This window comes from Callithrix jacchus, chromosome 7 (genome assembly GCF_049354715.1).
Source record: "Callithrix jacchus isolate 240 chromosome 7, calJac240_pri, whole genome shotgun sequence".
NCBI lineage: Eukaryota > Metazoa > Chordata > Mammalia > Primates > Cebidae > Callithrix > Callithrix jacchus.
The window spans coordinates 113,017,619-113,032,768 of record NC_133508.1 but is presented as its reverse complement, the minus strand read 5'-3'; the positions used below and the strand labels follow the sequence as shown (position 1 = coordinate 113,032,768).

General features: G+C 39.9%; 1 protein-coding gene across 24 annotated transcripts in view; it reads right to left on the bottom strand.

The window, feature by feature from the left end:
- Positions 1 to 15,150, bottom strand: part of MSH4 (mutS homolog 4) — a 296,009-nt gene that overhangs the window by 250,404 nt on the left and 30,455 nt on the right. For all 24 annotated transcript variants that reach the window (XR_013520182.1, XR_013520189.1, XR_013520196.1 and 21 more), the window contains one exon: positions 1,645 to 1,712. Coding sequence is in view for 5 of the 24 variants with exons in the window: in XM_035251919.3 (XP_035107810.2) it covers positions 1,645 to 1,712 (68 nt within the window). In the remaining 19 variants the exon portion in view is untranslated. The remainder of the gene's footprint in view (positions 1 to 1,644; positions 1,713 to 15,150) is intronic.

Below are 15,150 nucleotides of genomic sequence, written 5' to 3'. Positions count from 1 at the left end.
ACAGTTCACCTGAAGAGCACTATACCTACTTAATAAGTTGAATTCATAGTCAAAAACCTTCCTACCAAAAAAGATTCCAGGCTCTAATGGCTTCATTTGTGAATTCTACTGAATATGTAAGGAAGAAATAATAATACCAGTCTATGTAAACTCTACCAGAAAATTAAAGAGAAAGGGATACTTCCAAACGTATTTTATGAGGGCTGCTAATTTAATTCCAAACATCAGTTGCTTTAGGTTACTTCCCATTGGTATATACTGACTTATAATTAGCTTCAATTATTTAAGGAAACCTAGTTCTGTGCCTGCCCAACAGCCAAAGCTTTCCAATCTAGTGATGCTTTTGTTATAAATGAACCCAAAGAGTATTTTCTTTATGATACGAAAAGGTTTCTCAAATATAGATAAGCTTTCAATGGACTTACAAATGTCATCAAATTGTAAATTAAACCTTATTGATGTGCAAGACTTCTTTTCTTTTTAAGCATATGGACAAAAATATACCTGTATTTCATTATAGTAAATATTCTTCAGTTCATCTTAAACAGAATAAAGAAAGCTATTACTTTCTTTATAGAATGTACCCATAAGCACTATTTAAATTTGAAAAGTATTCAGAAAAGATGTTATTTCATTCTTAAAAATCAAGAATATTTGAAGACTTGGCCAAGTGTGGTGGCTCACACCTGTAATCCCAGTACTTTGGGAGGCTGAAGTAGGTGGATCACTTGAGGTTAGGAGTTTGAGACCAGCATGGCCAACATGGTGAAACCCTATCTCTACTAAAAATACAAAAATTAGCCAGGCAAAGTGGTGCATACCTGTAATCCCAGCTACTTGGGAGGCTGAGGCAAGAGAATCTCTTCAACCTGGGAGGCAGGTATTGCAGTGAGCCAAAATCACACCACTGCACTCCAGCCTCGATGACAAACCAAAACTCCATCTCAGTAATAATAATAATATTTGAAGACTAATCAAACTTCACATAATGGTCACTTTTAAGAAGAATCTATACTCTTTAGCTCTAACATATTTTAGTTAGTTATTGGGCAAACATTATTATAGTCTACATCTTTTGAAAATTATATATAACTCCTTAATATTTGATCAATGAAAATAGACCAACTCCTTAACTATTTAAAAAAAAAATTTTTTTTTTGAGACAAGGCCTCACTCTATCACCCAGGTTGGAGCGAAGTGGTGCAAACACAGCTCACTGCAGCACTGACCTTCCAAGGCTCATGTTATCCTCCCACCTCAGCCTCCCCAGTAGCCGGGACTACAAGTGTGCAACACCATGCCCAGCTAATTTTTAATTTTTTTTAAATAGAGACGGGGCCTCACTTGTTGTCCAGGCTTGTCTTGAACTGCTGGTCTCAAGTGATACTCCTGCATTAGCCTCCAGAATGTTGGGATTATAGGCATAAGCCATCATGCCAGGCTGAAATGATTTAAATTTTACTATAACATATAGGATAATACATTAGGAAAAAAGTTTTCCTCTACAATGGCATAAAATACTCCAGATATCAATAATGAAGGACTATCTCAAAATATTTTGATATTTTCCAATTGTTATATTACATTAAGACAAGTTCCATCATATAATGTAAAATAATATATATAATGTATACAAAAACATACCGTGTCTTGCTTTGGAATTTGGACTAAAACAGAAAGAAGCTGCTCTGTATCAAGAAATCTTGATATAACTGAAACAAACAAACAAATGAGTATTTAAACTTTATAGAACAGCTGCAAATATTGACTGTAAAATATTATCCTCAAAGAATAAAATAGAACAGTTCTACCTACAAATATTACCTGTTATGTCTTCTTTAACTATCTTACATATAAAGTGAGTATAACTAGATTCTAATGTTTTGTTAATTTTGATTACTCAATCTCACCTCAAAATTTGATGCTGCTGACCATCCCTTCTGCTATGGGTTTGCCTTTCCCCACCAGCACTCACGTTGGAACCTTAATTCTTTGTGTGGCAACATTGGAAAGTAAAATATTTAATAGGTGGGGTCTAGTGGAAAACATCTGGGTCGCAGAGGCTCCACTCCCACGAGAAGCTTGGTGTCATTCCTACCATGAGTGAGTTAACCCCTTAATAAAACTGGATTAGTTCACACAGAAGGGGACTAGTTTCCACACAAGAACACATTGTTATAAAGTAAGATTGTCCCTCATTTTTCTTACTGTATATGTCTGTTTCCTCTTTGACCGTCCTCCATGTTATGATGCATCACGAAAGCCCTGACCAGAAGCTGAGTAGATGCCAATGCCATGCTCTTGGACTTTCCAGTCACTGGAATTGTGACCCAAATAAACTCGTTTCTTTATAAATTACCCAGCCTCAGGTATTCCACTATAGCAACACTAAATAAACTAAGACTTACCTTCCTTCTTGAAACTCTACTTCTCTGGTTTTGGATATTGTCTATTCACTATCATGACACATGAAATATAATTCAACCACTAACCACATAACCTTCCCAAGAGTTACCTAACTTCTCTAAACTCTAGCTGTTCTCATCTTTTTAAAATTTTTATTTATTTCTTGTTTTTGAGACAGGGTCTCTCTCTGTAGCCCAGGCTGGAGTTCAGTTGCGCGATCTCAGCTCACTGCAACCTCCACCTCTTGGGTTCAAGTGATTCTCCTGCCTCCGTCTCCTGAGTAGCTGGGATTACAGGCACACGCTACCACAACCAGATAATTTTTGTATTTTTAGCAGAGACAGGGTTTCACCATGTTAGCCAGACTGGTTTTGAACTCCTGACTTCATGATTCGCCCATCTTGGCCTCCCAAAGTGCTGGGATTACAGGTGTGAGCCACCACACCCGGTGCTGTTCTCATCTTTTAAATGCTGATAACACTGACTTCCCAAGTGTGTTGTGAGAATTAAGTGAGATTATATATGTGCTACGGTTTGAAAATGCCCCCCAAAATTCATGTGTTGGAAACTTGATCTCCAGTGCAACTGTCTTGAGAGGTGGTACTTTTAAGAGAAGGTTCGGTCATGAGGGCTCTGCCTCTGTGAGTGAATTAATGCTATCATCATGGGAGTGGGTTCTTGACAGAAGGATGAATTCAGCTCCCTTTTTGTCTCATATGCATGCATGCTATCTTGCCCTTCTACCATGTTAAAGACACAGCAGGAAGGCCCTTACCAGATGTGAGTCACTCAACTTTTATCTTCCAACCTCTAGAACTGTAAGAAATAAGTCTCTGTTGTGCATAAATTATTCAGTCTCAGATATTCTGTTATAGCAGCACAAAACAAAGATAGAAAATTGGTACCAAGACTGGGGTTGCTGCTATAACAAATATCTGAAAATGTGTAAGCAGCTTAGGAATTGAACAATGAGAATGGGTAGAAGTTGGAAGAATTTGGAGGAGCAGGTTAGAAAAAGCCCAGATTGCCATGAACAGAACATTAAGGACAATTCTAGTGAAGGCTCAGAAAAAGGAAAGCAATGTAGGGAAAGTCTGGAATGTTGTTAATGATTACTTAAGTGGTCATGATCTTCTGATCATGTACTGTAGAAATATGGACAGTACTGTAGAAATATGGACAGTAAAGGCCATTCTGATGAGGACTCAGGTGGAACTGAGAAACAAAATCTTGGAAACTGGAGTAATGGCCATCCTTGTTACACAGTTGCAAAGAACTTGGGAGGACTGCATTCATGGCCTAGGATACTGTGGAAGGCAGAACTCAAGAGGAATGAACTAGGATATCTGGTAGAAGAACTATCTAAGCAGCAAAGCATTCAAGATGTTACAAAGCTTCTTTCAGCCATTTATAGTAAAATGAAAGAAGAGAGAAATACTTTAAAGATGACATTTATAATGTAAAAAGAAGCAGAATAAAAAAAATCAGGAAAACTCTCAGCCTGGCCACATAAAATATATGTTTGGCAAAGAATAGTAAAGGGGTTGTCAAGTGATTGCTAAAAAAAACTAGTATAGAAAGAAACCAGGTTCTATTTATGAAAACAATGAGAGAATGACCCCAAAAACATTTCAGAGATCTAAGCAAGCTAGGGGATCTGACCTTAAGGGCAAGGTTTCCAGAGAGGTGCTTGTGTGACCTCAGCATTTGCTGCCCTGCAGCGCCTTGGACCTCTGCTCCCTCAATTCTGGCATAATGCCTCTCAGCCACCAAAGCTGCAGCTCACGTGGGCCCAGCTGCAGTTCAACCCACTGCTCCAGAAGGTATAAGCAGTAAATCTTGGCAGTGTCCACATTGTGCTAATTCTGTAGGCACACAGAATGCAAAAGGTATGAAGCCATCGTGGCTTCTGCCTAAGTTTCAAAGGATGTTGAGGACAGCCTGGGGCCCAGGCAGAGACTTATCACAGGTGCAGACCCACCAAGGAGAGCCTACCACAGAAAGCCCCCACTATGCCTAGTGGAGCCATAGGGGTAAGGCCAGCATTCACAGAGTCCCCACTAGGTCAATGCCTAGTAAAGCCATGGGAGTGGGGCAATCACCCCCCAGCTCCCCACTTTGAGACCATAAAACTATGGGGGCATCAGCATGTAACTACAGTCTGAGAAAGTCATAGGCATGAGACTACAAACCGTGAGAGCTGCTGGGTGGACTAAGCCCTGAGGCTGCCTGAGGCCTTGAGAGCCTAACTCCTACCCTACTGTGCTCCTGATGTGGGATATGGAGTGAAAGAAGATTATTCTTCAGCTTTAAGACTTACTGTTGTTTTCCCTGTCAGGTTTGAAGTGATTTCCTTGAGCCTGTTACTCCTTTCTTATTGCCTATTTCTCCCTTTTGTAATGGGAATGTTTATCCTATGCCTGTCCCAACACTCTGGAAGTAGATAACTTACTTAATTTCATAGGTTCATAGCTGCTGGGGAATTTGCCTCAGGATGAATCATGCCTTGAGTTTCACACACATTTCTGATTCAGATGAAATTCTGGACCTTTGAGTTAGTGTTGAAACAAGTTAACTTGGGATGGAATGAATGTATTTTGCATGTAAGAAGGACATGAATTTAAGGGAGCCAGGAGCAGAATGTTATGGTTTGAATGTGTTCCCAAAGTTCATGTGTCGGAAACTAAATCTCAGTGCAACCTTGTTAAGAGATGGGACCTTTAAAGGGTGATTAGATCAGGAGGGCTCTGCCCTGATAAATGGATTAATGCCATTATCACAGAAGTGGGTCACTTGTTCCAGAGGTAAATTCCGGATAAAAGGATGAGTTTGACCCCCACTTCCTCTCTCTCTTGTATGTGTGCTCTCTTGTTGTTCTGCCTTTTGGCATGTTATGATGCATCAAGAAGGCCCTCACTAGATATAGGTCCCTTAACCTTGCAGATCCCAGCCTTCAAAACTGTAAGAAACAAATCACTGTTCTTTATAAATTACCCAATCTCAGCTATTTTATTATCACAACACAGACAGACTATGATAATGTGTAAAGTGTCTTGCATTTACCATGGCTCAAAAGCTTATTTTATTCTTCTCAATTTATTTTCCAGCTTACAGTGTTCTACAAAAATAAATTTATAGATCACTGCAATCTATCTCTTTTAAATATCCCCAGGTGTTTTTTTTAAAAAAAAGCTTTTGGCCGGGTGCAGTGGCTCAGGCCTGTAATCCCAGAACTTTGGGAGGCCGAGGCGGGCAGGTCACGAGATCAGGAGACTGAGACCATCCTGGCCAACATGGTGAAACCCTATCTCTACTAAAAAATACAAAAATTAGCTGGGCGTGGTGGCCCGCGCCTGTAGTCCCAGCTACTTGGGAGGCTGAGGCAGGAGAATTGCTTGAACCCGGGAGGCGGAGGTTGCAGTAAGCCAAGATCACACCACTGCACTCCAGCCTGGTGCCTGGCAACAGAGCCAGACTCTGTCTCAAAAAAAAAAAAAGAAAGCTTTTAACCATTTCAGCCCAGTTGTGGCTCATACCTATAATCCCAGTATTTCAGGAGGCCAAGGCAGGAGATCACTTGAGCTCAGGAGTTTGAGACAAGCCCTGGCAACACAGTGAGACCCTATCTCTACAAAAAATACAAAAATTAGCCAGGTGTGATGGTGCACACCTGTAGTCCCAGCTACTCAGGAGGCTGAGGTGGGAGGATGGCTTGAGCCAAGGAGATGAAGGTTGCAGTGAGCCAAGACTGTGCCATTGTACTGCAGCCTCTGTCTCAAAAAAAATAATAAAAATAAATATAAATAATAAACTTTAACCATTTAACATAGAGATTGTTAAAAAAGTACTCATTTCCCCATACTTAAAATATAGTAAACAATGATAACTATTTCTTAATGATTCATGCTTATTATCATTGTAATGTAAAACTTTAAAAGTTTTTGTTGCCGGGCACGGGTGGCTCACACCTGTAATCCCAGCACTTTGGGAAGCGAATGCAGTTTAATTACCTGAGGTCAGGAGTTCCATACCAGCCTGACCAACATAGAGAAACCCTGTCTCTACTAAAAATACAAAATTAGCTGGGCATAGTGGCATATGCCTGTAATCCCAGCTACTTGGGAGGCTGAGGCAGGAGAATCCTTGAACACAGGAGGCAGAGGTTGCGGTGAGCTGAGATCATGGCATTGCACTCCAGCCTGGGCAACAAGAGTAAAACTGTCTCAAAAAAAAAAAAAAAGTTTCTGTGTAAACTTACTAACCTGCTGTCAAAGTGGTTTCATACTGTTATCCCTTAAAACACAAAATAAGAAAGTGTTTATTTTACCTGCTACCTGTTCAAACTGTCAGATATATTTTGATAAAGTTTTCAGTTTTCCTACCCCTAGAACTGTCCCATTTCTCATATTCTGTTTCTATGGTAATTCATCATGTTCAAACTGTGTTTTGAGGATTAAGCTCTGATTTTCTGCCTGGCCCAAATTCCTACCTAAGGGGTGTGGGAAGTCATGCCCTGCAAACCATGGATTCTTATCAGATGGGTTTTATTTGACCCTGTATATTGTGACTTGCTTTTCAATCTGACTCTGGTATAACATTATGAGACAAGGAATAAAACATTTAACCTCAAAATATATTTCCTTGCCATACCTTGAAATTGCCCTGCAAAGTATCTTTTGGGAAAAATCCACATTCTAGAGAATCCCCTTCCCCTTTTGTTTTCCTTCCTTTCTTTCCAGATCCAGGATAATCAACTAAGAGCCAGGCATTCTTTTAGGTCCAATAAAAAACATTTTACAACCTGTTATCTCTCTGAAGTCTGCTATCTGAGAGATTCCTCTGCACAATAAAACTTGGTCCCCAGGATCCTTTATCTTAACCTGAACATTCCTTTCTATTAATCACAGGTCTTCAGATAAACTCAACCAATTGTCAACCAGAAAATGTTTAAATTTACCTATAGTCTGGAAGCCATGCCACCCGCTTTAAGTTGTCCAGCCTTTCTGAACCAAACCAATGTATTTCTTAAATGTATTTGATTGATGTCTCATGCCTCCCTAAAATACATAAAACCAAGCTGTACCCCAACCACCTTGAGTACATGTTCTTAGGACCTCCTGAGAGCTGTGTTCATGGGCCATGGTCACTCATATTTGGCTCAGAATAAATGTCCTCAAATATTTTACAGAGTTTGACTCTTTTTGCCAACAGTTTAAAAAATTAGAATAGGCTGAATATATTGTTGTTATAATCTTCATTATGTTCAATATGACACAATGAAGTAGGAACTGCTGCGAAACAAACCTCTCTAACACCAAACTGGAAAGGAAGGGGTGATTTATTTGGCTGGGAGCAGCAGTGGCATAGTTGCCTAATAGCTGAGCTCCTCAACAAAGAAAATCCTTGCCCTTTTAAAGGCTTACAACTCTAGAAATTACATGTGAAAGGGTCCTGATCCATGAAGTAGGCATGGGGTACGTGACTTAGGTGGGGGTTTAATGGTGTTTAAGTAAAAACAATGCCTTCCAGAAAGATTCCTCCATGCTATATCTGTGATCTATAGATGGCACTGTGGTTAGCAGTAGGGGTCTTACCCTTAACCTGGCTGGTGATGCCAACCAGTCCCTCCTATGGTTGACTTCTAACTTCTCCTTTTGAGATGCAATGTAGAAGGCTGAAGAGGATTAAGGATCTCCTTCCTCAGCAATAATATTATGATATTTTACATGTGATTCTACTAGTCACACTCTCTAAAGCTCTCATTCATGTTGCTCTTTCTCTTTCCAGACTCCTCCTTCTTCCTTTCCCCAAATCTATTATTACAACCAGAATGTTTCTAAAATAAGGATTTCATCAGTACTCTCTGGGTTCAGAATGGTCAGCTCCATATTACCTGAAGCAAAACAATTAAAGTCCTTAGCATTATAAAAAGGCCCTTCATAGTCTAGTCTCAATCCTCATTTCCTGCCATTCTCCAAGGCTTTAAGTCATAAATAACAACTGGCCAATCCTTAAATACAGCAAGCTCTTTTATACCAACTTAAGTACACCAGGTACAATGTCTATTGCCTGCAATCCCAGCACTTTGGGAGGTTGAGATGGGAGGACTGATTGAAGTCAGGAGTTCAAGTTCAGCCTGGGCAACATAGCAAGACTCTGGCTCTACAAAAAATATAAAAATTAGGCAGGCATGGTGGTACGGGCCTGCAGACCTAGCTTCTCAGGAGGCTGCAGCAGAAGAAATCACTTTGACCCAGAGGTTTGTTATAGTAAGCCATGATAGTGCCACTGCACTCTAGTATGGGTGATAGAGCCAGACTCTGAAAGAGAGAGAGAACAAAAGAAAGAAGAGAGGGAGAAGGAGAGAGTGAGGGAGGGAAGGAGAGAAAGAGGAAGAAAGGGAGAGAGGAAGGAGGGGAGAGAGGGAAAGAAGGAAATGACAGGTCAAGATGATAGCCAATGGCATGCATACCAGATCTTTATCCTAACCACTATTTCCAAAAAACATCTGCATTACTCCTATGGACCTCAACATACCTTGCACAGACATGTTTCTTTCCTCTCGAATATCACTGTTAGGATCCGCCTGTTGCTAAAATCCTATTCCTTCCCTTAAGACAAAGCTGAAAAATTATTTCTGCAAATCCCATCTGGATTCTGTCTTTATCCCAACTCCCTTCCCTGTGTTTCCATAAACTACTCAATTGTTACTGCATTTATCACATTGTGTCAAAATTATTTAGAGTTCTGTTTCCCTAACATGGATGCAAGGTCCTTGAGGACAGAGAGCTTAATGTTCCTCATCTTTTTATCCCTAACACCTATAGAATGCCTTTAATAAAGGAGGTTCTGGGTTTTTTTTTAAATAATAACTCCATATCCAATGAATAACTCCATATCCAACCTCTTTATTGCAAGCTAGATACATGAAAGTCATTCTTAACTCTTCCCTTCCCTCCAATCAGTCATCAAATCTGCCAAGTCTCCTTCCTATATACCTCTTGAATGTATCTGTTTATTCTATCCCCATGGCTGCTGCTCCAGCCCAGAATACCTTGAGTCTCTCATCTCATTTCTTGTAAGAGCCTCCTATTTGGTCACCCTTCTCAAGCCTTGCTATTATAGCCTCTTCTTTACATTGTTGCCTGAGTGATCTTTTGAAAACATAACTCTGAGCATATCACTCTATTCATTTCTTAATGTTTGTGTAAAAATTCACCACGTATTTAGGCATTTAAAACAATACAAATGTATTATCTCACAATTCTGGAGATAAATGTATTATCTCACAGTTCTGAGCTCAGTTTCATTGGGCTAAAAGCAGTATGTCAGCAGGTCTGCATTTTTCTGGAAGCTCTGGGGGGAGTCCATTGCTTTGCTCTTTCCACTTTCTAGAGGCAGCCTACATTTCTTGGCTTTTAACTCTTTCTCTAGCTTTAAAAGCAGAAGTAGAGTATTTTCTCCTCCTCTGACTTCTGCTTTTGTACTTGTGTCTTCTCTTTCTGACTCTGATTCTCCTGCCACCCTCTTGTAAGAAATCTTATGATTACACTGTGGCCAGGAGACAATCCAGGATAATCTCTCCATCTCAAGACTGTTCACTTAATCCTAACTAGAAAATTCCTTTTATCAGTTAACATATTCACAAATTCCGGGGATTAGGAAGCAGATCTCTGTGGGAGACGGCGGGGGGGAGGGGGGGTGATGGTGTTTACAATACTCATCTGAGTAAAATCCTTCAATCTTTTTAGAGTCTTTTCTCACAACTTTTGAATTAAAATGCAAACTCTTCTTTATGGCTGTTTTCCTGTAGTCTACTACTTGCTACTTTGCTACCTTACTCTTCATTCTGTCTTCTAGTCTAATTGAGCTTCTTTAAGTTACTTGAACGTATCTGCTGTTTTTCTGACCTTGGAACTCTAATTTTTGCCTAGAATATTTTCTCCTTCCCTGCAACCCCTTCTCCCAGGCTTCTCTAGCTAGCTGCAGTTCATCTTTTACCATTCCAGTTTAGATGTGACTTCTGCTACAGGCCTTTCTGACACCCCAAGTCAGTGTTAGGTATCTTTTCTGCATGTTTCCTATAGTATCTTGTTATGACACTTATTGTATTGTAAATACATGTTTTGTTGGCTAATTTTCATATAAAGCTAGGACATAACAGCTTAACATATTTGTTAAACTATTGATTTACTGTTGAATGTGTTGAAATTGTATTTTAAACTTTTATTTTGATATATTTTAAGTTTTAAAATTCCTTATGACTAAAAATTTCAAATTGGTATCTATAAATAAACATTTCTCTGTTTTCTCTCTATATATTTTTTTCTACAGAGTTTTGCTCTATTGCCCAGGCTGGAGTGCAGTGGTACAATCTCAGGTCACTGCAACCTCTACCTCCCAGGTTCAAGCGATTCTCCTGCCTCAGCCTCCCTAGTAGCCAGGATTACAGGTGCCCACCATCACACCTGCCTAATTTTTGCATTTTGAGTAAAGACAGGGTTTCACCATGTTGGCCAGGCTGGTCTCAAACCTGACTTAAAGTGATCTGCCTGCCTCAGCCTCCCAAAGTGCTGGGATTATAGGCGTGAGACATGTTTTCTATATCTTAATGTTGTTTAATTTACGTTAACACACAATAAAGTAGGGGAGCAGGGCATAGGGCAGACTGGGAGGGTAATTTTTATAGTTTATTAAAATACTGAAACCTGGAAGAACTGACTTAGAAAAGAAGATGTGCCTGGGCACAGTGGCTCATGCCTGTAGTCCCAGCACTTTGAGAGGCCGAGGCAGACAGACCACCTGAGGTCAGGAGTTCAGGACAAGCCTAGCAAACATGGTAAAACCCCATCTCTACTAAAAATACAAAAATTAGCTGGTGTGGTGGCGGGAGCCTGTAATCTCAGCTAGTTGGGAAGCTGAGGCAAGAGAATTGCTTGAACTCAGGAGATGGAGGTTGCAGTGAGCTGTAATTGTACCATTGCATTCCAGTCTGGGAAACAAGAGCAAAACTCCATCTAAAAAAAAAATTACCACAAGCTAAGTCGTTTATAAACAAGAAAAATTGATTTCTTACAGTTCTGGAGGCTGGGAAATTCTCATATCAAAGTGCTGGGCAGATTCAGTGTCTAGTAAGAGCCCACTTTCTGGCTAATAGATGGCACCTTCTCGCTCTATCTTCACATGGTAGAAGGGGAAAAGAGTCTGTCTTAAGCCTTTTTTATAAGGGCACTGATCCCATTCATGAGGCTTCTGCTCCCCTGGCGTAATCGCCTTTCAAAGGCCCCACCTCCTAATACCATCACCTTGAAGGTGAGGACTTCGACATATAAATTTTAGAGAAGTACAACATGCAGATCATAGCAAATGCTTAGAGGGTGATAAGATATTTGAGTCCAAAGGTCTAGAGAGATATGTAGGCATGAGATGTAACTTTGGAAGTCATGAATATGTGAATAATAATTATAAAATCAAGAAAGTGGATAAGTCATATAATAAGGATATTCAGGATAAAAGGACAACCCAGCACATATCTTTGATTATGCCATAGCATTTAGGAAACAAGCAAAAAAGAGAAGTATATAAAAAAGACTCAGAAGGAAACCACAAAGACGTAGGAAGAAAATCAGGAGATTGTATAATCACAGAAGCAAAGAAAGGCAGTCATTCAATAATGACAGATATTCAGCAGTATCAAATAAATTGTGGATATTTCTCTTATTCAAATATGAGAACTGATGTGTCCATTAAATTTAACAATATGCCTCTTGTGACTGTGTTAGGTTGGGCTCTCCAGAAAAAGACCCTGAGGCAAGGACCTTATTAAGAATGTGCTTCCAAGCCTAGGCAACATGGTGAAACCCCAACTCTACCCAAAATATAAAAATTAGCTAAGTGTGGCAGTATGTGCCTGTTATATCAGCTACTTGGGAGGCTGAGGTTGGAGGACTGCTTGAGGCCAGGGGGCAGAGGTTGCAGTAAGCTGAGATCGCACCACCACACTGTAGCCCAGGGAGGAAGGGAGGAAGGGAGGAAGGGAGGAAGGGAGGAAGGGAGGAAGGAAGGAAGGGAGGGAGGGAGGGAGGGAGGAAGGGAGGAAGGGAGGAAGGGAGGAAGAGAGGAAGGGAGGAAAAGAGGGGAGGAAGTGGAGGAAGGGGGAAGGAAGGGGAGAGAGGGAGGGGGAGGAGGGAGGGGTGAGGGGGAAGGGGGAGTGAGGAAGGAAGGAAGGGAGAAAAGAGAAAAAGAAAAGCAGTCAAAAGAAAAAAAAAAGAAAAGAAGAATCAGCTTTGAGAAGAAACCAGCAGAGCAGTAAGAAAAGGACAGAGAAGGGAAACGAAGCTAATCAACAGTGTGATTTCAGGCAAAGTGGTGTGGGAGGTAACTTCAACTGATTTTGCAAAGGAATTCTGGAGTTTAAGTTATATTCAGGTTTTTGCCAAATCAATGTGAAAGAGCTGGGTGTTCATACCTTCATACCATACAGTTATTTAAAGGGCTACCAGGCACTTTGGTTACTCCGTACTTAAGAACAGACTGCTCTAACAGCCTGAAGGTAGGCCTTGAAAAAGAGTCCAGGTGTGGGCCACTAGGCACATAGAGCAGCAAAAGGTGTATACTGAAAGGTAAAAGGGATCCAAGATGTTCTGAACAGAGAACCGACAAGATTTGCTAAGGTGACCTTGACAAGAGCAGTCTCAGCGCAGTACTGGGCACAGAAATAAGACTGCAACACATTGAGACATGGTGATGAAAAGAAGATAGCGAGCATAGGAAATTTGTTTTTCAACAGATTTGGCTATGAATAGAGAAGTGATATAGTGGTAGCTGGAGAAGATGAAGTCCAGGGAGAACTTTTACAAAGATGGGAGAGATATGAGGAAGTTTGAATCCTCTTAGAAGAAGCTCATAGAGAGAAAAATAATGAAGATTCAGGAGATAAGTGCAACGATGGGATCCAGAGCACACAGATGGAGGAATTAGCTAGAGAATACCACTTCCAGTTTACACAAAGTGAGTGAAAATAGATAAGTATAAATGCATATTTGGTAGCAGAAAGTTAAAAAAGATAACTGGTTGGAGCTTGACCAATGTAACATGATTAAATGATTTTCATATTCCTAGCACTTATGTATTATACTAAAGAGCAAGTATAGGTAGACCAACAAGATGTTGTTGTTAACAAGGATAGTTAAAAATGGTCTCTTTTTGCCTTTCCCAAAGTCTCACTAAATACACATGAATATATATATTTAAAAAAGAATATGGTGAACAACATTGGACAGGCAGAGTCACAGTCAATATAATACTAGAATTATGAAGGAATTACACTAATTAAAAGTATTTGGAATTGAACTGAAGAAAACCTGAAGGTCTTAAACGCCTTCTAGATTTTCATGTACCACTTTCATTTTGACTACCAGAACACCAGCTGGGGTAGTCAGGCAAATGGAGGTATGGCAGACAGACCAAGCTGCAAGCAACCAAAAATTGGACAGAGTAGTGAATATAAACTATCCTTCCATCTACGGATTTAAGAAAACAGTACTGCCATGCCAGTGGACAAACAGCCAGGTTGCAAAGGCAACTTTCTTTTCCTTTCTAAAAAAATTTTATTTTAGATCGGGGGTACATGTGCATGGTTTGTTGCACAGATATATTGTGTGATGCTGAAGTATGGGCTTCGATTGAATATGGCACCTGGATAGTAAACACAGTACCCAATATTTTTGAACCCTTGCCCCACTCCTCTCTCCTTTTGGAGTCCTCAATATCTACTGTTCTCATCTTTATATCCCCATGTGTACCCAATATTTACCTCCGACATACAAGTGAGAACATGCAATATTTGGTTTTCTGTTTCTGTGTTTATTCACTTAGAATAATGGCCTCCAGCTACATCCAGGCTGCTACAAAGAAGATTATTTCATTCTTTTATGATTATATAGTATTCCAAGGTGTATACGTACCAAATTTTCTCGACTAAATCCACTGTTACTGGGCACCTGGGTTCATTCCATGTTTTTGCTACCAGGAATAATGTTGTGATAAACATATGAGTGCAGGTGTCTTTTTGGTAGAACAATTTATTTACCTTTGGGTTTATATGCAGTAATGGGATTGCTGGTTTGAATGGAAATTCTATTCTTAGTTCTCTGAGAAATCTTCAAACTGCTTTCCACAGAGGGTTAATTTACAATCCTAACAACAACATATGAGCATTCCCTTCTCTCTGCAGACTTGCCAACATCTGTTATTTTTTGACTTTTTAATAGCTATTCTGACTGGTGTGTGATGGTATCTCATTGTGGTTTTGATTTGTACTTTTCTGATAATTAGTGATGTTGAGAATTTTTTCATCTGTTGGTTGCTTGTATGTCTTCTTTTTGAGAAGTATCTGTTGATGTACTTTGCCCAAGAGCAATTTTCTTATTCAAATAAGAGAATTAATGTGTCTATTAAATTTAACAATATGGACAGTAGGGTGTTAAAAGTCTCCCACTATTATCGTGGGGGAGTCTAAGTCTCTTCGTTGGTCTCTAAGAACTTGTTTTATGAATCTGGGTGCTCCTGTATTGGGTGCATATATATTTAGGATAGTTAGCTCTTCTTGTTGCATTGATCCCTTTGCCATCATGTAATGTTCTTTGTTTTTTCTGATCTTTGTTGGTTTAAAGTCTGTCCTATCAGAGACTAGGATTGCAACTGCTGCTTTTGTTTTTGCTTTCCATTTGCTGGGCAAATACT